General features: G+C 42.3%; 1 protein-coding gene across 2 annotated transcripts in view; it reads left to right on the top strand.

The window, feature by feature from the left end:
* The window catches only part of ctnnd2a (catenin (cadherin-associated protein), delta 2a), a 245,157-nt gene that overhangs the window by 135,353 nt on the left and 83,445 nt on the right, over nt 1-26,359 (top strand). For both annotated transcript variants that reach the window (XM_030099690.1, XM_030099689.1), the window contains exon 12: nt 6,792-7,098. In XM_030099690.1, the coding sequence (XP_029955550.1) occupies nt 6,792-7,098 (307 nt within the window). The remainder of the gene's footprint in view (nt 1-6,791; nt 7,099-26,359) is intronic.

Here is a 26,359-nt window from a genome sequence, read left to right as displayed (position 1 = left end):
GATGAACGAAATTCTCTGTAGCAATCTGTTTTTTGAACTGATAAACTGATTTTGGACGGGGAAACCATCTTTCACCTGCAATGCTGTTCAATTTAGATGACGACAACTCTGTTAATAAACTGGATCCAGGCTGAATGATATTGTGGGTTGAACTTGTAGAGAATTTTACAGCAGGGTTTTGCTGAGGCCTCAGAAAGCTTTAATTACCACCTCAAAGCATCTGACTTGCTTGACAGATCAGCAGAAATCCTTTCCTCCTGGGAAAACACATGGCTCCCCCTAAATATAAGTTGAAGTTAGTCACCCCACACCGCCCTCACCCAGACTACCAAAAAAACAGCCACAATCGCACAAACACAAGGCGGAATCGCGTACTCCCTCCGTCCCGCGCTGTCTCAGTTTACACAATTAGCATATTCTCAGTTTTATCGGCAGTAATGAATTCATAACTGTTGAGAGAAGCGTTCGTTTATTTCTGTCCACGGAGATCACACACATTTGAAGTCAGCACAAAAGCAGCATGTTGATGAAGACAGACTATCTTAATCAAATCAAAAAGTATGTTTTATTCATCAATGGCTGCACTGTTTATTTCCCGTATACATAGCGCATTACTTTAGCGTCGTCTCCTTATCTGCCCATTATTCAAAGTAAACGCCGTCGTGTTTGCCCAGTGGTCTGTTAACGTATCCTCTCAGAAAGGTCTAGAAAGTCCCGCTTGAGCCTTCTTCCTTGTTAACCTATTTCCCCTCTCTGACTTTTTTTTTCAGGGGGATTGAAATCATGTGTCATCAGGCAGCTGTGACGTTAAGAGTAATATTTATCTACTTTGTGACCCACTTGTGTTAATCACGGCGCTTCAAGATGGCTGATGTAGTTTCCCGATTTCGTTTGTTATCCTGTGACCATAGACGCTTTTCTCAGGGAGATCCTGTAACGTGCTGCAACGGCGCCGTGAGGAGATTCCCTCTCCATGTCAACTTTGAGTGACTCACACAGAACTAAGAAAAGCCTGCCCAGTGTGGGATTTTATACAAGCGAGCTGGTTTCCAACAGGAGAAATGAGTTAGAGTTGCAGTGTGCAACTCGGATATGTGTCGCATCGTTGCGAGCCTGGCCCGCTCAAAATGTGTCTGAGTAAGTAGCAGGATCGGGAGCTGGCGTTCTGCTTTGTGGCTTCCAGCTGTTTCTGAGTTCTTATGCTGAGCATAAAAGAAAAAAAAATTGAGAATTTTTAGGTGTTTCTCCAGAGTGAGATAAATGTATGCGTTTACACGTGTGACCTAACAGCGGTAACCTAATTATTTACTTGTGAATTATCTCCACAAGGGAGAAAGGATTGTAGATGTAACAGCAGATGATAGTGTGTAAGTTCTTCTTCTTCATACAGGTGTGTTTTTATGAAGTATATTTGTTTCTCACTGATTATCCACAGTTACGTCTTTCGTAGGTGGGTTTCCTCCTCGTGATGCTTCCAGTTGGGAGCACACTTAGCTCTTTAAAAGACGAGATTGAAGTCTGATTTATTCAAGGTCTCACGCCAGATATGCCTGCGGCTATCTGAGAGACGATCTGCAGCCTCTTTGAACCGTGTGTCATGCTTTGTGCTCGGATCATCCACGGTTAAACAGGAAAAGTTGACTTGCAGATGTCCAAACACACACGTCATTTTTAAAACTGGCAGCGCTGTTGCTGTGAGCCATGTGTTTGGAGGAGCTCGGAGTGTCCTGGCTCACATTAGTTTGTCATATGCAGTGGTTGCATGTCAACATAAGTCTTGTCAAGCTTGTGACTAAATAAACTCATCTTTTCATGACAGTCACGGTTGCCCCCCCCCCCCCCCCCCCCCCACACACACACACACACACACACACACACACACACACACACACACACACACACACACAGCAGGAATAGTTAGCAGCAGCCACTGGCCTGGAGCTCCTGCTGTGTCTAAGTAGCACGCTTGGAGAACAGCGAGGCACCTTGACTCATACGAACAAGTGTCCTACAGCTTTCACACTGTAAAACGTTGTCTACTTGATACTGAAAGTGCAGGGGAGGGCATTTGTTTGGATGTGTGCGTGCGTGCGTGCATCTGCATGTGGGTCTTCCAGCGCTTCCAGCTCAGGAACATCAAGAGCTGTGTGTTGGCCAGGAGGCTCTCCCAGGGATAAACAGTGGGAGAAACTAATCCTTGCTCTCTCCTCTGCATCCAAGCAGTGTGAGTTCTTGTGTGTGAGTGTGTGTGTGTGTGTCTCTGCGATTGTCTCGACATGTGTGCTTCACCCATGGCTGCTGCAGGCAAGGTTGCAAACACACGCTGTTGCATGACCTTTATGCTTTCGCAAAAGATGTGTTACAAGCATGCACGTTAGGTCCGTGTCAATCACTTGCATATTTGGAAACCCATGTTTGTGAGCCGCTGGTGTATGCGCGAGTGTGTGTATGCGAGCGAGATAGAGACTGTACTGAGGGGTTTTGTGTAATCGTGCTGAGCGCTGAAGCGTGTCGAGAGAAAGGACATGTCCTCAGCTCTGATCACACAGTCGACTACAACCACAATAGAGGGGGGGAGAGAGAGATGGGGGGAGAGAGAGAGAGAGAGCTAAAGAGACAGAAGGGTGTTCGGGAAGAAAGAGAAAAACATGAAATGAGTGGATGATGGACGGGGGGATGACAGACAAAAAAAAAATGGCCGCAAAGAGGGAATAAACTACACGCAAAGGAGCGAGGGCACTGATTCAAAGAGGATTGTTCAAAAAGAAATATGTGAGAATAGAAAGATCGATGAAGGTGAAGACAAAGAGGGACGGATCTAGAGGAATACAGAATAATGTGAAGAGAGAGTAAAGGGCAAGAGAGCGATGGAGAAAAAGAAAGTGACAGAGACAGAGTGGTTCTGAAAGAAATGGAGGCATAGATGAAAGAATGAGAAGTTTGAATGTACATAGAAAGCTCCAAGGATTGGTTTGATCCCCTTCTAGTCCCCCCCCCCCCCCCCCCTTCATCGTTTGATTCCCACCCCCTCCCTCTGGTCTCGCTCTCTACATTCAACGAGGTCTCCCTCGTCACAGAAGCCCAAAGAAAAAGTCATCCCCGCTCGGAGCGAGGCGGACCCTCAGCCGACTGGCTAATTGCAGAGGTATCACTGTGTCAAATGACTAATAGAGTTTCCCTTCCCGTTGCTAATCTGCCAGCAGGAGCACAGCCACGATTTGTTTACTCTGCTCCGAAGCAGGGGAATACAAAGACACGCCCGCCTTTTTATTTCCTCTCAAACACAATTTCACGCTGCCAGAGCGTTAGGTGTGAGAGGTGTCACTGGAACGTGCACGTGGGTGTATCTGTCTGTTGGAATAAACACACACGAGCACACACAGCAAATCACATGATTTTTTTTTTTTTCTTATGAGACTGTGCAGTGAATTTGCCTTGTGCTGCTTTTAAGCAAATTCATTAAAAAAAAAAAAGAAAAGATAAACTCTCTGATGAGGACCATCCGTTTGTTTTCAGTTCATGGATCTGAACTTAAATTTGGATTTTCAGTCTTGAATTTAATTGGTTTCAGATCTGAACGTTAAATCTAGCTGCTCCCTTTTAAAGTCGGCTCCACAGCAACTCATTCCAGCTTCCACTGTGAACTTGGCTCGTTTATATGCAGAATGGACTTCCTGGTGCAACTGGAATGATAACCTGGGGCTTTCTGTACTCAAAGTAAAAGACTTAAAACGATGCACCACCCACGGGGTGACTATGCCCTTGCTTGAGGATTCATGAAGGTTTCCCCAAAAAAGTCTAAAACATTACGATTGATGCAGGAAAAGACATTGATGTATGGAACTAATAGGACACCTAGCCGCACATAAGCGGGCAGCCAAAATCTGATTTACCAGCCCGTATTAGCCCCAAAGGTCAAGTCATCAGTCAGAACACACCATTACCAGAGCAAATGATGAATTCAGCAGGGAACCATTTACTTAAAGTTGGAGGAGAGAGCAGAGAAGCAGACTAAAAAGAATGAGCGCAGAGGAAAATAAAATGCATAAAGAGGCAAAGGGAGGTGGAATACAAAGTAACAATGCAAAAACAAAGAGACAGACTAAAACAGTAATTTGGCAGGACATTTTGGGGGGATTTCTCCATCTTTATGTTGCCTACAATCTCTTTATATCACTTCAGCTTTCCATCTTTTTCCGTTTTCTTCTTCAGCTCCTAACTAAGGACATTCCTATTCAGAAGACGTAGCACAGGCTATAAAAAGAATTTGACAGGACATTTCTTCGTGTTTTTTTTTTCCCCTTCCTTTTCTCTTTTTCATTGTTCTTTCGCTCCGAGGTTCGTCCTATTTGAGTGTCGAGTCACTCGGTGAGTGCACACTGACACTGGTGGTGTTAGCCTAAAGCCTCGGCTGCTAATGAGACGTTCAGAAAGACAGACACACCACGGACACCGTTTAAAGAGTACAGAAAAGACTGGGATTTGCTTCTGATGGGAGTAACTGTGCTTCATTACCCTCCTATACCCTCTGTTCTATGCAGTTCGTCTGTCGCTCCCTCCATTGCCTCTTGTTTCTTGCCTTTCTCCTCTGTTGGCTGGAGCTTTTTCTTCTAAAACGCTGCTGAATTCTTCACATCTCAGCTTATTCTTTCCTTTCCCAGGATTTTTTTTTTTTCATGTTTCTCTGCCTAATTCTTTGGATCCTTGTCAAATTTTGGGGCATCAGTAGAGGAGCTCACGCAGCCTTTAGCCTTGTGGGCATTGCATTGATGAGTCTGAATTTTGACTTTTTTTCTTTATTTTTTTTTTTGCTGTCTGGCTAGCGAATGACTTTTGTTAACCTGATTTTAGAGCCAAGAAATAAAATTATGCTAATATGGTTCCATCTTGGTGTGTGTGTGTGTGTGTGTGTGTGTGTGTGTGTGTGTGTGTGTGTGTGTGTGTGTGTGTGTGTGTGTGTGTGTGCTGCAGCTAATAGTGCTTATCAGACTTTGAGCGAACAAATTTAAATCAGAGCTTTAGAAAACATTTGGCTGGGAATATTAATGTACATCATGCACCAAATAGTGTGTGTGTGTGTGTGTGGGTGGGTGGGGTGGAGGGGTGAAAACAAGTGATAAGGGGGTTGTGAAGGTCAAGTAAATGCCAGCACTCAAGACAGTGTTAAAGAGCATGTTTGTTGGTCACATAACGATTAGACACTCGACTACAGCGCACGCCGACACCCTCTGGCTTTTTTGATCATTTGTAAACAGGCTATAATACGTGTAAATGTTAAATGTATTATGAGGTTGGTGTTTTAACTGATGTGCATTTTCCTGCCTGGAAATGTTTTATTGGATGATTCCAGGAGGTTCGTCGGTGTGTGTTAAAGCTTTAGTCAATCACAAGACATCGATTTCAAGGGACGGTGATTTATTGTTTACCGTCCCGTGCACATGTTCACGGTGGTTTTGCATGTGTGTGCTTCATTGTGCGGATACCTCGGCGCTAATGACAGATGAGATGGATGCCTCTCTCGCAGTCTGTCTCAGTGTTTTTACAGCTAAGAGAAATGAGCCCCCTCGACTCACATTAGCACCTTGATATATCAGAGATGTATCACTGCAGCACTATGGGAAGGGAAGGTGACAGCTACTGTGTCCCTGCAGGCTGCTTACATCCCCAAACAAATCCCAGTTCAATTCCCAAGTCACTCTGAGAGGCAAGATAGCTTGGGGTTTTTATTTTTTTTATTTATGTATTTTGTTTTTTTAGTCCTCATTGCTCACCAGGCAGATGTCGCATTGTGCGGGAAAACTTTCCAGAGCTGTCCTCCAGCTACCCACAGATACACTTATGAGCAGAGTTTACCATTTTTATGGCGTAGGAATGACGGGCTAATGAGTCATTTGAGTGACAAAGCAAACATTGTGTGCTGTATTGAAGTGTTGTGGAAGCTGTTGCCACACTGAGTTTTTACAAGGCTACTGTACTTTTCATTCACTGCAAAGTGTTTTTGTGATCGTGAGTCTGCATTGGTGACATTCCACTGCTTCGGCAAAGAGAAACAAACACAGTCGTTTTTCCACTTCAGCTGTCAGTCATGGCACTAAGTTGTCAAAATATTCCAGAACCGTCTGTTTTGTTAGCCGTGGTTAAGATTATCAAGTGGATTTGATAATACGTTGGTTTTCAGCTATGATGCCTGAGCCCTCTTTTTAACCTTTTTTTTTTATACTTTCTTGTTGTTGTTTGTATGCGTACTTTTCACAACAGAATTCCTTGAAACAAGAAAATGAAAAAAGAAAACACCACAAAGCAGAGAAATGATGCTTTGTGCTGAGAAATCATTCATTCCTGTGGTCTCAAGGACACCAGCTGAACAATTGTCCATTCTCTGATGAGATTCCCCCCCGTGTCACTCATATGTAACATTACTTTCTCAGTACTCAGTAATTATGTCATATAATCACTAAGTATAAAAACTTTGTTGCCTTGGGAAATCGAGTAAACGCACACACTGATTATACATTTTATGATCGCCATAAAATCTAAACAAAGTAAGTCCAGGTGTACGAGTCATTATAATCAAGGGCATGAGGTCAGTTTTTATCCGTTCATATAGTGTTTTTTTTTCTTCCGAACACCTGTTCATCTCTGTGTTTGCTTTTCTGCCCCGTCTCTCTTCTCTTGTGCTCGTGACCACACCCCTCTCTCCTTCTCTCCCCTCCTTGCAGACCTGACCATGCGTGTCCATGACCAGGTCCATGACCTAAGTTATGTCCTCTGTCCCTACTTTCCTCCTGTAGCTCCTTCCTCCCCCGGTGTCGACTCCGCCCCTTTGCAGCGCACAGGAAGTCACGGGACGGGCACGGGAAACTACGGCCGCGGCGGGACCAACAACTACGCCACAGTGGGGCCGGGCTACACCTCCAGCGGAGGTGGTGGAAGTGGAGATGTATACGGGTCCGATCCGTACGTGGCGGATCCGTACCGGACCCTGCAGTACTGCCCCTCGGTGGTGGAATCACCTTACAGCAAATCAGGACCGGCGCTGCCGCCCGAAGGGAGCCTTCAGCGTTCGCCGTCCATCGACTCCATTCAGAAAGATCCCAGGTAAGACGAGAGGAGAGGCGGGGCGTGTGTGTGTCGTGTGCGCGTGTTCTTTTTGAGCGTTTTACGGTTCGATGATGCACAGAGTTCACCAGCTGGTGGAGCACAGGAGGATTGACGGTTTCTTGAAATGTCAAATATGACAATCGGCGCGCATGTGGGCAGATTCGGTAAGCTTGCAGATGTAAATGCACACGGACAGACAAGTGAGTGGCTTCAAAGGACTTTACATTGACTTCCTGCGTGCCTGCTCAGATACCAGCTAAAGCGTGCCTAGCATTCAGCCTCACATGACCTGAAGTTGACCTGACCTGACCATGGATATTGATCAGTGTTTTAAGTCAGACTAAAAGTGAAGCCTTTGGCCCAGAGATGCTTTCACCTGCGTGACTTCAATTCTAAAAGGCATTCAGCTGTCACAGTATGATGTAGTATACACTTTGGATCAGTCCACTTTCTGGAAGAAAATGTAGAACAATTTCGTGACGCGTTGACAGGAGAACCGAAGTAACGCTGCAAAAGAAATGTGCTTGTTTGTTTTTATGGAAGACTCTAACATTGACAGTGAAGTGTCACCAGTAGAGGTGGCCGTGTTACCTGTTTTATTGAACTGAAACCAGCACCAAAAGTGGTAAAAGTCCCACTTTCCATCAGCATGAATCCAAGATAAGGTCAAAGTTTAACGTCGGCAACTCCTCACCGTGAAATGGCAACCTTACCACAGGCGCTCTAAACAATAAAAATCCTACAAATGTACTTATGTTGTTAATATTGCACAGAACATTTGAATATTCAATTTACCAATCAGAAGATACTGCACAGCTTAAAAAGGCAAAAAAGAAAAGATTGTCATAAGAATTACACACATCTTTATATTTGCCTCCCAACTGTTCATTTCCAGTTAGTTTTGACATTATTACATATACCAGTCCAAATAATACGCACTCTAAACTCATTTCACTTCCTGATTACAACCACAAACCTCTTGAAGGCCTTCACATGGAGAATGAGTCAAATTCGATATGCGGGCTTGTAGGGGAAAGACTTGGAGAGGTCTGGAGTGTTACAGGCCATTAGGATTTGGCACTCGGCTCTTCTCTCTCCTGAGAGTGAACACAGGCAGGGAACAGCTTTTAAGGATATCCGAGAAAAGACAGACACGTTTTCTTCTAGACAAGCTGCAGGGATTGGCACACTTCCTCAGGCCAGGATTGTTCAGACTGATCTATGAAAATCCAGTCGGATCTTTTCTGTAACCGCCCTTCTTTTTTTTTTTTTTTTTTTTTAGTTCTATGTGGTTTATTGAAAACATTGTATCTTGTGTGAAGAAATTGTGTACCTCACTCCCACACATAATACTATTTAAAGTCATGAAACAAATGAATTTCACTCTTTCTGGGCCACCAAAGTTGACCTTTTCGTATTATTTAGTTTTACCTGAAAAGTTTGTTCCTGAAGAAATCGACTAATAAAAAAACAGAGTTACTTCAGTCACACACCAGTTGCTTCAAAAGCTCTTTTTTTTTCACCTCCCTTAGTCTCACGCTGTGTGTAAAAGAGTCCTACTGGGCTGTGATCACTTCCATCCTCTTGTCTCTGCAATTAAGCAGAGCTCACTCTTGCCTCTTTATTTATATATATTTCACAGGACTCTTGATGTATAATTCCTTTAATTACAGAGCGAGAGGGACTGAGACGTGTGGATCAAGTCTCAGCAGCAGCTGTCAATAACAAGAGAGAGGCAGAATGAGAGAGGGAAAGAAGATGAAAGAGCAGGAGAGGAGGAGACAAGGATGGGAGGGAATTATTCAAAACAATGGCAGAGAATGTAAAGAATGACATGTCCGCAGTCAGATGAACACGGTCCTTCCCCATGAACACAGTCAGTGCTGTCAAGATATCTGAAGCGTCTCACCGACAACGAGGTCGCCGTTTCTTATTAATGCAGTCTGATTGACTCGACAGACTCGCTTCACACAAACACACATTACTCCTAACATTTCCACTCGGTGAAGGTTTGGTCTAATTTTGCGGATTAAAGTGAACTCCCTGAAATGTTTGCTCGGATATTGATTGAGTTGTTTTCATCTAAACAGTCTCGCAAAGTTTGAAGACCTTTAAATGTTGAATGCAGAGAAAATTGTTGTTTTACTGCAGCTAAATGTAGACAGCACTTTGCGGTGTACTGCATGAGCAGCACAGGTTCATGAAACGCTTATTAGTCACAGTTAACAGTAAAGAACGGATTGTTTCAAAAGAATAAGAATTAAGTGATATGGAAATGTAAGTAAGTAGGTCTCTAAGATATTGCGTATTGTATTCGATGCTCAAATAAAAGCAAAGAAAACAGTCAGCAGCTTTATCTCTTGATACAAGACTCATTACATTTGGTATCCTTATCATTTATTGTGCTTGAACAAAGCCAGTGCAAATGTTTAGACTGTCAAAGATCAGTGTGAACTTTTAATGCTTATTTAGCTTTTATTTAAATCAAAATTATAGGGCCATGACCATACCCAGCAGAACCGGCCCACACAGGCGGCTACCCGCCCCAGGCCAACGCTCCAGCCATGTACCCTGAGATCCAGCGTATCACAACTCCCCAAACCCACCCCCACCCCCACCCCCTCCCTAACCCGTTGCACTTTACCTGACATCCATTTAAATCCTCATTTTAAGTCAGACATTGGGGGGGTCTTTCTGTGAGGAGTTTTCTTGCATTGGTTTTAATTGAGTATACTGATTTCCAAAAACAAGCAATTTAAGGATCCGCTGGCGACTCTGAAGTTGCCCATAGATCAATGACTTACTTCCAACAGTGTCCTAATCATGTGCAGTTTGGTTGTTTAAGTTTATATCCTCTGCAAGTTTGAGCTCACCACACCCAGAAGTTTGTTTTCCAGTTTGTTTTTGCACTCTCTGGGAAGAAACACTGTTTGAAATGACACTGCAACCCCGTCGTCACTGAAGCTGTGCTCTTTCCAGTGACCGGCACTAACACCTGAGTTTCACCTGAGTTTGCCTGCAGAATATCATCAAAACTTCTTTGAGAACTCTCACTTTTGCTCTCAGTGGGATTTTTCGTTCTGCAGTTTAGAAGGCCAATCCATAAATACGTATAGAAACTTTTGTCCGTAGTGAATTTTATTGAATTTAAAAAGGCATTTGCGAAAACTTCAGTCGATATGTGAACTTTATTTCTCAACAATTATAGAATGGCAAGAAAATATATAACAATGCTTTTTCAGACTGTCTGAAAAAGCTGAAACAAAAACAAAACTCTCACACAGAAAGAGCATCTTTGAGCAGTATATAATGGTATATATGTTACGGTATAACCTGGAGAATATTGGTCAATAGAATATTCATAACGCCGGTAACTTTTGAAATTAAGCCAGTGTTGGTTTTGATTAGGGGGTTAGAAGTAAATTCAGTTTTCAGACACTCTCAGGCATAAACACACTGCTCTCTTAACTGTAGAAACAAAAAAGTGTTTTGTTTTGGCCCACCGGAGTCATTAGCGCACTTACTTTTATGCACAAGCACACATAGGAGATTACTTTGTTTCCATTACTGCTCTAGGCGTTGTACACTTACGTGCGCAGACATTAAACTTGTTTTTGTTGCTTTTGCACTTCATGTTGGAAAATACAACAAGAAATTTCACAAGATTTTGTAACTAATTCTAACCCAACAGAAAGCAGGCTGTTTCCTTGTTGCACCCTGCAGAGTTCAAATAAATCCTTACTTAATTAGAAGCTAGTTATTCATGAAAATGTTTCAATTTATTTTACTATTTGAAGCTTAGTGGTGTACGAATGTTTTCAGCTCAACTTGTTGTATTCTTTTATTCATTTTGGCCAACTTGAGCTTCACAGGTAGCCAAAGAGGCTAAACCTTGACAAAAGAGTGTCATAATTAATGAATTTTTCCTGTCCTTGCTGAGGTTTTGTATGAAAAAATATGCGATAACAATAATAATATTGGGATTAAAACCGATAAGAAAAAGAATTGCATGAATAATAACAAATTAAGTTCGTACTTGTACGTGACTCGTACTTGTTTTTCTTCTTTTTCTTCTTCTTCTTCAGTACAAAGGGTCATATTAGGTGTCTCAGCAAATAGTATGTAATTACACAATGACACATTTTGAATAATATATAATGCTTACTGACTTAGTGACGTTAATTTCAATTTTCCATCATGCTAATCGTTCTTTATTCATTGCCATGAGGCCATCCAAGGCAGCATAATTTCTGATTTGATTAATTCCTAAAAATCATGATCTGTTTATAGGCAGTCATCTCAATCTACTTAATAACACAGAATTAAAGCTATGTGTTACATTCGGCTTTGTCGGGAGGTTAAATGGCCTCCTACTCAAACTTCACTCTCTCTCCCTCTTGCTGTAATTGGATCTAGTTGAGCTAACATGAAGTGCTAAATGAGTTAGCAGCTATTAGAGACAAGGAACACTCTGAGTGGGGGCAGAGGTTATATCTGCCTGCGACGCTCTGTGTATGTGTGTGTGTGTGTTTATGTGCTCATGCAAATGTGCGTTTTGTACGGGCATTAGTCATGTTGCAAAGGCCTGAATGTATTTTTTCATTATTGAGACAAAAGGGGAGTCCCGCTGTCCAGATGAGTGAGGTTTAAAGTTGGACTTAATGCAAGTTGTGCTTCCTGTAAAGCCTCGGTGACACATGAGGAAAATCAATGTGAACATGCTGTGCTTTCATATTTTAGCATAGTCAATGTCTACCTTGCACACTTTATGTTTTGTGTTTGTCCGCCCAGTAACACAGCTGGAGGCCATTACAGTTGCAGAGGAGCGGGTATGATAGGCCAGAGGTGATGACAGCGACACAAAGAGAAAACTCAATAACCACTAATGGATGGGAGTGAGGCGAGAAGGGAGAGAGGAAGATAAGATGGATGAGGGAGGGCAAGAGGGAATTAGTGGAAGATGAAGCAGAAGGGAATGAGGGGAGAGGATGAATAGTATCAACAAAGGGGGCAGAAAGAGAGTATTGTTCTCACAAAAAAAGAGAGGGTTGGGAAAAGAGTAAAATGGACAATGGTAGACCCCAAGATACAAATCAGATTGAGGTGAATATATTGAAGAACAGCAGATAAGAAGTGCAGAGGGCTCCCTTCTTTTTATTTGTGTGTTCCCCTTTAAGCTCTCACTGTGGGAAGAAATTCTCTCCCCACTTGGTTTTTCTCCTTAAAAAATTAAACACTCTATGGGTATGGAGATGGTGAGAATCTTGCAGAGCCAATAAAGGGAAGGATGGCTGGAAAGGAAATTCTAAAACCAATAAAGTAGGGGAGAAAAGCAGGAACAAATAAAGAGAATTCAGTAATCTTAAGAGAGAAAGCAAAGCACAGGCAGACATTTGTTTAGGGAATAAAGGTATACCTTGAGAGATTGAGAAAGACGAAGGGAGTGTGCTAGCAAAGCCTAGAGGGACGGAGAGATGAACATTAACTTGGGAAAGGAGGGTATTAGGAAGCAAGGGGGGGGGGGGGGGGGGGTGGTGGTTATTGTTCCAAGCCTAGGGAGTTTAGGAGGCATTTAATAGTGCAAAAAAAACATTGTAAAAGGAGAAGTGTAAAAGGTGAGAGGAATTCACTCTGTTGTAAAAATGAAGATTGACGGGAAGGGAAGCAGCAGCAGCATGATCAAAAACAACCCTCCGGTATTGTTTCAGCTGTGGGAATGTGCTTGACTTATCTAATCAAACACACAATCAGCCTGAAACAGACATTGTACTTAAGATACATCAAACTCTTCCCGTTTAATTTACACTCTCGTTTACATCCTTTTCCACGGATCTGAACATGGTGGAATGACTGTACTGTTAGTGATAGTTGATATCCTTGTGATGTTCTTTCATCAAGATTCAAATCAAGCTTATTACTGAAACATCTCATTTCCTTTACCTCTGGACATTTAAGGGTTAAAACCATATCACCGCAACAACAGCTGTACAGTAAATACCCTTTTACTCCCAGTTATTTGCAAGGTATAATTGTGGCTGCTGACATGGAAATTGCCACTTACCATTCGATGATAAGATGTGGCCTGGGGTGACGCGCCAACGTCAATGCTCACCGTTTGTTGTCATTATTTGCTGGTTCGAAACCCCGACACGTCACTCTATTTATGGAAAAGGTGCAGCAGTCAGCGGTGAGTTTGTGTGCCTGTACCGTGTCTGTACTGCTGGTTACTGTGTGTGTTTGCATTCAAGACAGAAGACCGCAAATGTGCCTGTGTGCGTTTTGCCATGTGTTATATATTTTAAAATACAATAGCTTGTTATTTGAGTATACTGAAAAAAAAAAAAAAAAAAAACCAGAAAGACACAGCTATCACGATGTGATTGCTATTGTTGTCTGCTGAGCCCTGTTTGGCTTTATTTATTTATGTGTGTGAGAGAGAAAAAAAGGATCTCAGTTCCTTTATCAAAACTGTTGTCTGTTTGTGTAAGCACATTGTTCGCTGTGCCCATATATAGGTTATCTATAACTACAGACAGTATAGCTGCTTTAGATGGAAATCGAGGCACTTGCAGGCTGCGCCTCTGTGTCTCTGAGTGAGTGTGTGGCAGGTCTTGGCCACAGGATTACATTCAGACGGGAGATCCCATACTCACTTAAGTGTAAGTAAGACCCACTCACATCCACGGGACACAGTTCACCATGCGAGGCGTCTGGGGATTTCTGTTGTGTAAACTGGAACCGCATTATGCTGCCCTCGTGTTTACTTGAACCAGTGGAGTCGATTCTTGATTCTAATGCCGCGCTCCCTGATTCAGTTGTACTGCCTCAGCAGGAACGTTTCCCTCTGCTTTGTTTCCTGATTTTTTTTTTTTTTTTCGAGCCACAATTTTAATCACTCACACATGTGATACCGCCTCACCCACGTCGCCCGCTGCACTTTTGCTTTTGGAAGAGTCCCAACTTGAAAAGTCATTTTCTGTGAGAAAATGAAAGTCTGAATGACGTTATCATCTGATATTACAACAAAACTGTGAAATGGCTGTAATAAGTGCTTTTAGCATTTTTCCCCATTGAATTGAAACAAATCATCTGGTGTTTCAAATATCATCAGACTTTATGCCAGCTTGCCTCACAGTTATAAAGATGAGCTGCTCAGTCACATCTCTGGTTTATTTGAGATCCAAATATGATTTTCTCTAAACTGCGTTGACAAAGTTTATCCAGGAGAGCCATAGAAACAACGATAGGCTTGTTAGGTTTGGTTGCTGCATTTCAGCACAGCGGACAGCGACATGAAGTGACTGAAAGTTTCAGCACCATGGAGAGAGACGAGAAGGTTGCAGCTGCACGCTGTTTCCAATTATCTTTTGTCTTTTTATATACGGTAGGTTTCACACCTTTATTGATGAGAAATAAACAGCAATGATAAATTGTACTGAATGAAATCTCACTGCAGCATGTAGATGTAACTTCAGTTCATTATATTTTTATCACTCTGCATCATCGCTCCCATATCAAACCCGTACCAGATCCAATAACACCGTATGAGAAAAATTCAAGTTTATTTATTTAGAGCAGGTTTAATTTCAAAAAAGTGAAAAAGTTACCCCTTTAGAAACTGCACAACAAAAATTATACAAATTTGAACATATTTGGAATTGTCAGAATATCTTGCCAAGTCTTGACCTTGGGTGTGGGGATCTAAGTTTGTATTCTGACTGCAGCAAGAGGGGCTTCTATTTTAAAAATAACCAAGTCTACTGGGGAAGTTGCAAAGACCTATTGTAGTGAACCCACTGAAAGAGATCCCATAATGCACTTCTTTCAAAATATCTGAAAATAATGTACTACTAATAAGCATAGTATGTAGTAATAATGACAAAAGGTAGCCTGGGAAGGTCACAAAGAAAAAAATATCCTGAAAATAAGCAGCGTCACTGATGACACGCCATGAAAAGTTTTTGTTTTTTTTTTCCGTAGAGTTTTTCCTGTTCACTAAACAGCAAAGATCGTCTATTAAGGAGCACAAACACATAAATGCTATTTAAGGTTCTTAATACGTGTGTTATTTTAAACCTGCTCTCGTACACTCCACCCAGGTGAGACCAGTCCTGCTGATGAGCTCTTTTCTGGCTAATGACACTCTGCTCCACTGACATTCAGCACCTGCAAAGAAACACAGCAACCACAGTCCTCACATCCTGCATCCTGCACCATTCGTGTTACGTTCAACACCCTAAATATCATAATATCTCAAATGCATTAGAATTACATTGGAATTGCTGCTTGAAAACACGCTACAACATTCAACACAGACGACCTGTGACAACACCTTCACTACTCCACCAGCAGGGCAGCGCAGGGCAGACAAGAAAGAGGCCATCAAAGCCTTTTAAGTCCACCGTTATCTGTCTGTGTCTTCATCAGACATAGAAAAAAAATGAGAAAATGAAAGGTGAAAAATCGACATGTCAGTGAGAGAAAGATAAAAGAATGGGTGGGTAGCCGGGTGTCTTTGGTAGAGACAGCGAGGGAGGAAGGACAGGCCGGCTCGAAAAGCCACCGTCACTGAATGAGCAAGGGATTTAAAGAAAGAGGAAGACAGAGGAGAGAGAGAGAGAGAGACAGATAGAGGAGAGAGGACACACTCTATTGGCTCTCAGCACGGCCCAGGGGTAATTTCCTCTCCACATGAGAAATGCATGCTGGGATATGGAATCACCTCCAAGGGAGGGTAATGATGCATTGCCAGAACCTTGGCCCTGAGGCACAGCTGTGTGTGTGTGTGTGTGTGTGTGTGTGTGTGTGTGTGTGTGTGTGTGTGTGTGTGTGTGTGTGTGTGTGTGTGTGTGTGTGTGTGTGTGTGTGTGTTCGCGCATGTATCTGCGTCCTGGCCGTCATCCCTGCCTTTTCTGGGTAAATTGCCCATTGTAGTTATTTTCCTTTTCTGAGGTGGCCTATCTGTTTATACGGGTGTGTGTCTGACCTTGGGAAAATAACAATCCTGTGTGTCTGCCTTTCCCTCTGCTGCGATGAGTTTCATCCTCAGAGCTGAGGTCTTGGAGATACAAGGTTGACCCAACAGAGGCCGACTGGTAAATGTGCTTGAAGCTTTCACTGCTTAGTTACACTGAAGCACATTTATATAAGCAGTAATATTTAGCTGTAAAGATATGTACATAAAAATAAAAAGCAAAGTAGAGGCGAGTTTACAGCTAAGGACTGACAGACATATTTAGATTTACTGCTTGGGGGACTTCTTTTTTTTTTTTTGGTGCGAATGAGAGAGAAAGGAGATTATCTGCCACTACTTTTTTGATGTTCTTGTTCACTCATTACAGTAATCTAAGAACAACTTTAAACAAATTTCAGTTATTTGTCAAGTCTTCAAATTTCTACACAGGAAAGCAGCATGGAAGTGAATCTACAGGGTTAGAAAAACAGGAATAAGATGATCTTCTGTGTGGCGATAGATGCTTTGCCTCTGTCCTCCTCCTCACACCATCGCTGAGCGGCTCTGTCTCCTGACACTGCTGGCATTTGGGAGGGATTATGGGAAAATGTCACACCAGCAGAATTACTGTATATCTTCTCCCCTCACCACGCCTCAGTTCACCTCGCCTTCTCTACAGCTCATGCTTGAGGGCAACACAGCCTACCTGTCCTGCTGCTATAGAGCTAATGACACACTGGCTGGGACAAGCAGTAAAACTGCAACACTGATCAGTTTTATATCATCTATGGAGCACGTCGTGAACGTGCTATGTAAATAAAATTATTATTATGATTGCTATAGGAACATTCAATAAACATTTGGTAACTGCTATCCAATACAAGAGTAATCCAGCCTGAAACAGCTGCTGTGTTTGGTTTTATATTATCTTTAATGCAGCCCCGCCTATTGCTGGATAGTGAACAACACTGAAGTTTGAGTCAATCATTGAGTGACAGAACTGAAAAATGTATTCAGCAAGCAGTTATTCTTCAACATTTAACCCATCCTATTAACTTTAACTACATATATACATTATAAGGAGCAGTTCAGCATTGAGTACTTTGCTCACAAGCTGAAATTGATATTGATAGTGTGTCAACAAGTTTTCAATTTTCCCACCTGCATCTAATACTGATCAACACAGTTTTTTATTCACATGCTCTTTATCTCCGGTTGCAAGGTCTAACCTGTAAACCATCATGATAAACACCCTAAAAAACTCCTGAAGTTGATAAAATTTCTAAACTTTCCTCCATGACTGCCTGCCTGATTCTACTTTACTGTTTTCTCACCTTATTTATTACACTGTAAGTCTGGAGCTTCGTACTGAGTCCAGCCATGTGCACAGACTTTGTCTTCATCCTGTCTCAGATGAACTCGGTGCAATTATCATTATCACCCTCCTGCGACAGCGACACAAAGATTTTTTTCCCCCCACTAAAGTCCCAACTCAGCACTATTAATGTCTCACTCAGAGAAATGTATCTCATCTCTAATTATCATTTTTATTAACATCCACTCTTGACATTAATGTCAAGCAGCCACTGCTATCTTTGCACAAGACTCGTTCTTCCGTGGGGCTGCAGAAGTTAAGGTCAGCAGGCTGTATATCTCTTGTGCAGGAGAGGGATCTTGACCTTTCAGCTTAGTTGCTTGCAGGAAATCAAGTATTGAGTTCTTGTTATTGGACCCTGTGGGACTCAGTAATGATCAGAGAGCCAAAAAAAAAAACACCAGAATTTAGAAGGAGGGGTGCAAGAGGTGAGTGCAGTAAAGCAGTGGAATGCATCAAAAAAAGGAACCAAGTTTATGAAATGAATCTTTGTTGTGGGAAGTAGGAAAATGGGCTCATTGCTGTTGTGGTGTTTGGAATTAGAACAAGGATTTTTTTCTCTTTTTTTTTTGTGGCTGTGATTGCTTGTAACCTTGCTGCCGTAACAATATTCACCAGCTCCAGAGGTACAAAAACACCTGCGTATTACAATCATATTGTAATTCATCCCTGTGGAAGTCCGCTTACTGAAATAAAACACCTAAATGCCTACTCAGTCTCACACATGCCCACAGAAAATTCATACCGATATTGTCCCTAATTTAAATTTCCTCATTTGGCATCCTAATTAAAGGAGAGTGACTCACAGGTATGTTGCCAAACACTTCATGAGGATGAAACAGAATTGATGGCAGCGCGTTTGAAAAATTAAACAAAAAATAAATTAATTACCATTTTATTGTCTCGCTGAGGCTGAACATAGAATATTAGACACATTTGGACTGTTTTTAACTTCTATTTCATTCTGTTCTTAAGATTTTGCTTTGATTTCTGACAGTGGAAGGCATCATTTTGACACTTATTTTTTTCCAACAAGCAACTTACTGGATTGTAAATAAATTATGCGAAGAATGACAAGCCACACCAACATTTGAACTCACAAGCTCACCTCAGCTCTGAAAGAAATGCAGCAATCATGAGTGTGTAGGATGTACAGAGGTTTGTTTGTGACTTGAAAGGTCCTTACCAAACACCTACTCGATGCACTTGTGCAGACCTCTTAATACCTCGAGTGCAACAGAGGAGTTGCTTAGTTAATACATGACTAGACGGTGTGAATAGCAAGATGCTGTTGGAAAAACATGTTTACTGGATTGTGCTGAGGGTAGCACGTGTCATAAAAAAAAATAAACATTTGACTTTGTCTCTGTAAATTTGATTCTTTATTTTCTGTCTCTTTTGTTTTGTTCACGAAGCTCCCCATCCTGCTCATAATCTGCAGAGTCAATCCAATTTTTTTCAGTGAGTCATGATAAAATAGCGCCAATGCATCCTGGGGGTGCTGACTCAATTTAGAAACCCTCCTTCATAGTGCATCCATTAATTTATCTCCCTCTTTCTCCTCATCACACCCCGGCATGTTTTCGACCACTCTGCAGTTTTGGGGTTCAAGCATTCCTTCACGACCTGCATTTCCTCCCTTGCTTTACACTCTAAACACACACTTCTCCTACGCTCTCTCTCCTGTTGTCTATTGTGTCTGGTAAAGTAACAAGGCACTTCCTTTTTTTGGTTTTTTTTTTCTCCCTTTCCTTGTCTCTATCAATCCGTTATCGTACTTTTGCACTGCGGGCTATGTGGCGGTTCCTTCCTGTCCTCGCGTCTCCGTGTACCTTCCTGTGTGTGCATGTGCTTTCTGCTCATAATATCAATCAGGGCCGTGCTGTCATCCAGACAGATGCTTGACTGTGTCTCCAGTCAAAATGCTGATATTGGGAGAATGATGGCTGAGGCAAAGTGAAAGACAGAGGAGAATGTATTGTTGTCTTGATCCTGTTGGTTAGCATGTGTGTGTTGGCACACACTGTAATAAACACAATGTTGTTTTGTGTGTATGTAGGTGTATTTTTTTCAAACTATTAGTACAATACACAACAGACCTGTCTCCTGCAGGAGTTCTCGAAAGACTCTGCGATTGTCTGTCTCATCAGAGATGGAGACGACGGACACCACAGAGAACCGACACAGGATTTTGTAGACTGGTGCCTGAAGAACTGCCTCCTAATCAATACGGGGAAACCAAAGAGCAAATGGTGGATTTCCGCAGGCAAAGAAACACTCGTACAACACCGGTGAACATCCAGGGAGCGGACCTTGTGATAGTGACAACTTGCAAGTACCGGAGTGTTCACCTGAACAATAAACCGGACCGGACAGATAACGCCACGGCACTTTACAAGAAGGGTCAGAGCACACTCTACCGGCTGGGGAGACTACAGGGGCACTCCTGAAGACTTTTGATGACTCTGTGGTGGCATCAGCAGTTTTCCATAGGGAGGTTAGCTGGGAAAGCAGCATCTCCACTGCAGAGAGGAGAGGAAGGGGCTGAACAAACTCATTAAGAAGGCCTGGCCTCAGTTCTGGGATGGCCCCGTCCGACCCGGTGGAGGAGGTGGGAGAGAGGAGAATGATGGCTGAGCTCTCTTCTCTCATGGAGAATGACTCCCACCCCATGAACGACACTCTGGGAGCAGTGGAGAGCTTCTTCAGTGACCGACTCATTCGCCCTGTGTGTGTGTGTGAAAGCTCCTTCCTCCCTGTAGCTGTGGCACTCTGGAACCAGCACTTTGAACCTTCTATGAGAACGATTTCACAGTAAATCTCTGGTTTTATTTTATTTTTTTACTCCTATTGTTGTCGTTAATGTTTTTACATACTTATTTGTTCGTCTCTCAGACGGAGTCTGTCCACATGTCAAAGTGTCCTTGAGCAAGACACTGAACCTCAAACTGCTCCCAGTGGATGAACCGAGCGCCGTGCATGACAGTCGCCTCCATTGGTGTGTGAATGAGTGAATGTCATTAACACTGTAAAGCGCTTTGGGGGCTGCTCAAGCAGTGAAAAGTGTTATATGAGTGAAATCCATTTACCATTTATTGCTCATTTTCTTTTCTTTTACTATTCTTTTATTAGCTGCTGTATAACAATGCAAATTTTCCCATTGTGGAGCAGTAAAGGAATCTGTAGACAAATTGCTTTGTATTTGCATTAATAACTTTGATGGTAGTAAACTCGGTGAAACGAAGTATTAGTTACAGTAATGATACTCTTCTGCTGATTGGAAAGAAACTAAACTGCTGTAATATTCACAGAGCTGTGAATCTTTCTAGCAGCTGGTCTGTCCGTACAGCTGCTGCGTTCTCACTGAAGATCCACCCACCACCTAATGAAGAGAACAAAATCCAGGCCGCTTCCAAGTGTTCGTGTGTTTGATTCTTTGGAAGTTGGAGGAAAAAAAAAAAAAAACCGGTGTGACACATCTCTTGTTTTAAGTGTATCTGTCTAATACAGCTACTGACTGGAGATGAGTAGCTTCCACTCCGACACTCTTCCACTGATCCACGGGCAGGAAGTTAAGACAACCCACGGTGAGGCAGATGAGGGAGAACGTAATCTTTTTCAAGCTGTATCACTTGGTGTATGATTGGCACACACGGCACTTTCAGTGCTTCTATTAAATACCCAAAATTGCATATTATCTGTTTTTCCAAGAAAGAGCAGCCGCACAGAACTCCTGGCTCAACTTTCTGAGAGTTTTCCTTTCACTGAGTGTTAATTTTGTGTGGCGTGTGCGTGTGTATGTGTGTGTGTGTGTGTGTGTTTGTTTGAATCGGCTTGCTGATTTTCCAGTCCTTGAATGCCATTTGTTGAGGCCGAGGCTTCAATCTTGTGCAATTGTGTCTTGGTATGTACATCAGGCTAAACGGGCAGACAAATTGAATGCCATCTGTGTTGTCTGAAATCACTGTCATTACATTGAAAAGGGAGCAGTAATTAGTGGAGTTGCACTCAATGTAAAAGCAACCTAACAATAGAGTATTAGCTACACATATTTGGCAGAGTATACAGTCGGCCTCGAAAACCACAATCAGGGAAATAAATCAGTGAGAAGACATTAGTTTTTGGCAATTTCAGCTACAAGCTTTTTGCTTTATTGTTTTATAGCTCTCAAACAAGCTGTCAGAGCTGTCACTCGGGCATTGCTCGAGCCGAGTAATAATTTCACTCTTTCCACGCCGGGTTTTGCTTTCATGGCAGCATTCATTTTGCAAGGATGGCTGAACATGTAGAAAATAAAAAAAAAAAAAAAGTTTTCTTACCAAATTAGACCACTTCAGAGGATTCAGTCATCTGTGTCATTGAAATGTTGCTCACTGAATATTAGGCAGCAAACAAACGCAAAGTCACGTCACATGAATGGAGAAGGTTGAAAATAAAATATCATAGCTGTCATCTGGATTCCCCTCGGGAAGTGAGGCAGCAATTCTATAATTGTGTGCAGGCTGCAGTGAAATTTGCCGTTTTATTGTGTGTTCAGCTCAACTAAAGTCAATATAGGCTGCACTCTGTCATACTGTGTGACCCAAGCCATGTTGGAGCTGCAGCATGTGATGTTTCTATAGCAGAGATCTGTTCGTTATTCCTCTCCTGCCTCCATCCTGTTTTATTTGAAGTGGATGACTGCTTTTAGTCCCACTTAATCCGCTTTTAAAGGGTGTGTGTGCGCGCGCGCGCGGGTGTGTGTGTGTGTGTTGTTGAGTGTGTGAGAGCCAGAGCTCGCGTTCGGTTGGTTCATACGGTCTGCGATGGAAGATGTGACACATTTTAAATCTAGATTGCTGTGTTGTCAGATTATCCACAGTAATTAACGCAACTTCAGTCCAGTCACTCAAATCATTTTACCATGATAACCTTCAGCCCTCTCTGGGTTCATCTCCCTCTGCTTTCATGTACTCTGAAGTCCATCATATAAGAGAAGAGGTCAAAGAAGTCACGTTAATATACCAGTGAGGGATTATAAACTCAATTTCAGGTGGTTACTGTATGGAAATTTTTTATTTGTTACTACGTTTCCTCATAATATTCATATTTAATCTCAAGTTTCTTCACACGCTTTGGTGAATCTGTTATCTTGATCAGCTTTCTAGTAAATACTGACCTGCTGCCGCTGTGTGCTGTATCATTTCTCCCTTGTGAGCGAACAGCCGTTAGAGTAGCAGTTGACTAAGCTAATCACTGGTTTATTAGTTTTTTCTTAGCTGATTGCACTCTCTGGCACGTTAATAATATCTTGGTATTGCACACAAAGCAATATTCTGTTCCTTTTATGCCTACACCCAAACTCAGTCATTGCCCAAGGAGAGTTTAGTCACCTCAAGGTGAACTGTGAACTAAGTTGAGAATTGCCCTGTAATGCTCGGGCAGAGGCCAATCAAAATGAGTTATTTTGAATATGATATTGGAGAGTTTTGTAACTGCATTCCATTTAGAAAAGTTCTTAAAGGGATGTCTGAAGCAGGAGAAAAGATAACCTGGGCTACTTAAACTTCCTTTGTGCGTTTCTTTTGCAAGGCAGAGATGCCCATTTTTTAAGGCAAGGTTGAATAAAAATCAGGTGATTTTCCTGAAGAAGGATGAGTGTTCCTTGATTTTCTATACCCACTATTTACAGTTGAGAGTCGCATAGGGCGAAAGCTCCATGAGCAGGTTCACATTTTCCAGACTGACGGACGGGCAGACTATAGATCTGCTGTATTTACCGAACCGGACGTGCTTTTTCTAATTGCCGAAATTTCTAACATTTATTCACACCTGCAGGCTCAAATGTAAACATCATGACAGTATTCACTTTTAAAGCTTACTTTTTTAAGGTGCAAATGAAAATAAAGTATTTTACAGCAGCGTGAGGCATTTTTGAACTCTTTTTGAAGGCATGTGAACACAGAGAATAAATAGACTTGTATTTCCACCCACTCATCTTCTGCACTAGCTTGAGCCAGACCCGGGACTGGAAGCTATTCGGGCCAACATAGGGTGAAAGGCAGTAACACTTCTAAATTGATATTTGCTAATTTGACACCTATTTACATCTAACAGGCCTGTTTTTGGTTATATGGGAGCTCGTCAGTGAATCTGGAAGAAGCTTAAGAGAGCATGCCACACAGATATATCTGTAAATAAACCATAGATATTCTTGTTGTGAAACAGTGGTTACTATTGCATGAGATTGGTATTTTTTGCATATCACTGCATAAATACAAAATGAAATGTTATATTTTTATTATTGTTGTATTTTCTTTACATTTCTCCCTCCAATATTCACATAGTAACTTCCTATTTAAGAGAAATATGTTGCACGTTAATGTTTACTACAGTTCTGTTTATGTCTTTGTGTGATACTGTATAATGTATCTGTATATGTCACAAACATTAGATTCTAGGAGGAAAGAAAATGGTTGCAGACGAACAATAAACCCCATAAAGGACTATATGTTTGATGAATGGTTCGGCGCTCCCTGCACAGGAAGCTGAAATGATGAGGAAGTGGTTTGTTTTGTCACCAGAAGCCCCGGAGCATACATATGAAAGACAGTAATTACTGTGTTTACATTTCATATTGCAAACAATACGCAGTATTGTGTCTCTGCCAAGCAAAAATGAAGCAGATATAATGATAATAGGCTCAATCCTGCGACAGGCTTTGTGGTGTTGCTGTCATGCGGTTATCGTCCCGGCTGTAATGGAAGGGACATTGAAGCTGTTACTCTGCTAATGTGGTGTAAATGTCAACCTCCTCTGGCTCCCTCAGTCCAAGTCTTTCTTTATCCATCCGTTGCCTTTTCTTAGAGCTGTGCGGCTTTGTCACTGTGGCCTCTATTTACTTATTTCGCTCTATAACATTTCCACTGTGGTTTAACATCAATCATAGCCTTCTTATTGACTTAGCAGAGAGAGAGCATTGCAGAAAAAGTCAGATTCGAGGAATAGGAAAGATAGAAAAATAGGAATAAGGGTGAAAAAAATGACAGATGAAAATGTTTTTGTTCATCTGCTGTGTGCGTGGGTGGATCGAGGGATGCACATACATATTCAGGTGTGTGTTTGTTTTAAAGAAAACCAGGGGAGTTTGTTTATGCGTGTGTGCTTTGGAGCGTGTGCATGTTGTCTGGCAAGTCATATCTCTTGTTTAATGTCAGTGAAGGTCACTGACCTCTGTAGTAAATGCCTGGCTCTGAAATTTGAATCTGGCAGAGGATGAATGAATTGCACACATTGGTGGACACACACACACACACACACGCGCCCACAGACATTTATGCAGACAGTGCTAATATTACGCTTGACCTTATCAGTGTGATATTAATATGGCAGACTAATCCTGGATAAGTTGTGGTTGCAATGCGCACGGACACACACAAAGTGACAGTGTGGCACCTTCATTAGAGGTAAGGCACGAGGGTGCATTTGATGGTCATGTCACACACAAGCATCCACACACACACACGCTCCGCGTAGGCCAACATTCTCATTAGCATCGTCGCATTAAAAATAGCTCACCTTTCTTGCTTCTCATTCTCAGGCCAGAGCACACTCATCGACATGATTGCAGCAGCTTGCAAATCAAGACACAATGGGGCCGTAATTTTTCAGCGAGCTCTTGCTCATCTGCCAGCTTAATCTTGTGTCTGCGCTTTGATTGGCTGAGTGCGGTGGATGGGGTTTCAGTTGGTCAGTTTGTTCACTTCTGTTGCATCAGGGCTAAAGTTAGAATGCTCTCAGACATGATAGCGGTGCATTGCTGCTGATGGCTGCTCGCTGATATCAATTCTCTTATCAGTCTGTGAAAGCAAAATGCACACACACACACACACACACACACACACACACACACACACACACACACACACACACACACACACACACACACACTCATCCTGGGCTGAAGGGGGCTCGATTTACTCACTTTAAAACTGGCGTCCAAAAATATACTACTCATGTGGAATTTCTTCTCAGCTATAATGATATTTAATGGCGGTGCTTTACAGCACTTGACCCTTACCTTCAAAGACAGGAAGAGAGAAACAATTTCCCAGTCGGGACTGGGAAATTACTACTTGTAATATAAATAATAACAAGTGAGATGATAGATCAGCTTTTTTCAATTTGTCCTCTGCATGACCATTTATTTTCTTCCCAGTTCGCTCCACTGTTTTTTACTGGCTGTATGAACATGAATCCTTTGTACAAACAGTGGAGCGAATGAAAAACACTTAATTTATTCCCAACTGACTGTGGTGAAAGCACAGGGAGATCATGCAAACTGCACAAAGAGGCTCCTAATACTGGTCTCAAGCCAGGGTTATTCTTGCACTGAGATCAGAGCGCTCAGCATCAAACCACCGTGCCAGCCGTGGCACAGCAGCATTGCTTTCCATCTGAGTAGATGTTATGAGGACTAGGTCTTTCTTTCCAGACACCACAGCTTAATGACCATGCTGTATGATACAGTGTAATGGCCTAGGTCACCTCAGCCTCTATTGGCCCATCTAATGAATGTTTGACTGAGAGTGTGTTTCGCTGGTCTATTGTTTGGCTGTGTAAACATCCAGTAATTGCACTATGCGACGTGGGAATAGTGGCACCAGGCTGAAAATTACCGATCAGCAAATGCGGCATAATAGCTGTGTGAATATGTGTGTATTTTGGCCTCTTTTGATATTAGAAGGTATGCATGTGGGTCTTTCATGTATATGCCAGATGCATGGAGTACGCGCTTGTGCAGATATGTCTGTTTGTGCATTCGTGGATGTTTCTGTGCAGAGGAGCGGGCACCCTTGCTCAACTGCAGCATTTGTATAAAGTCAATACTCTGTATATGTGCATGTGTGCACTCCCCTCTCTGGGTGTGTGTATATAAATGAACACCTGTC

This window comes from Salarias fasciatus, chromosome 9 (assembly GCF_902148845.1).
Source record: "Salarias fasciatus chromosome 9, fSalaFa1.1, whole genome shotgun sequence".
Lineage (NCBI taxonomy): Eukaryota > Metazoa > Chordata > Actinopteri > Blenniiformes > Blenniidae > Salarias > Salarias fasciatus.
This window is presented reverse-complemented; position numbering and strand designations above follow the sequence as displayed.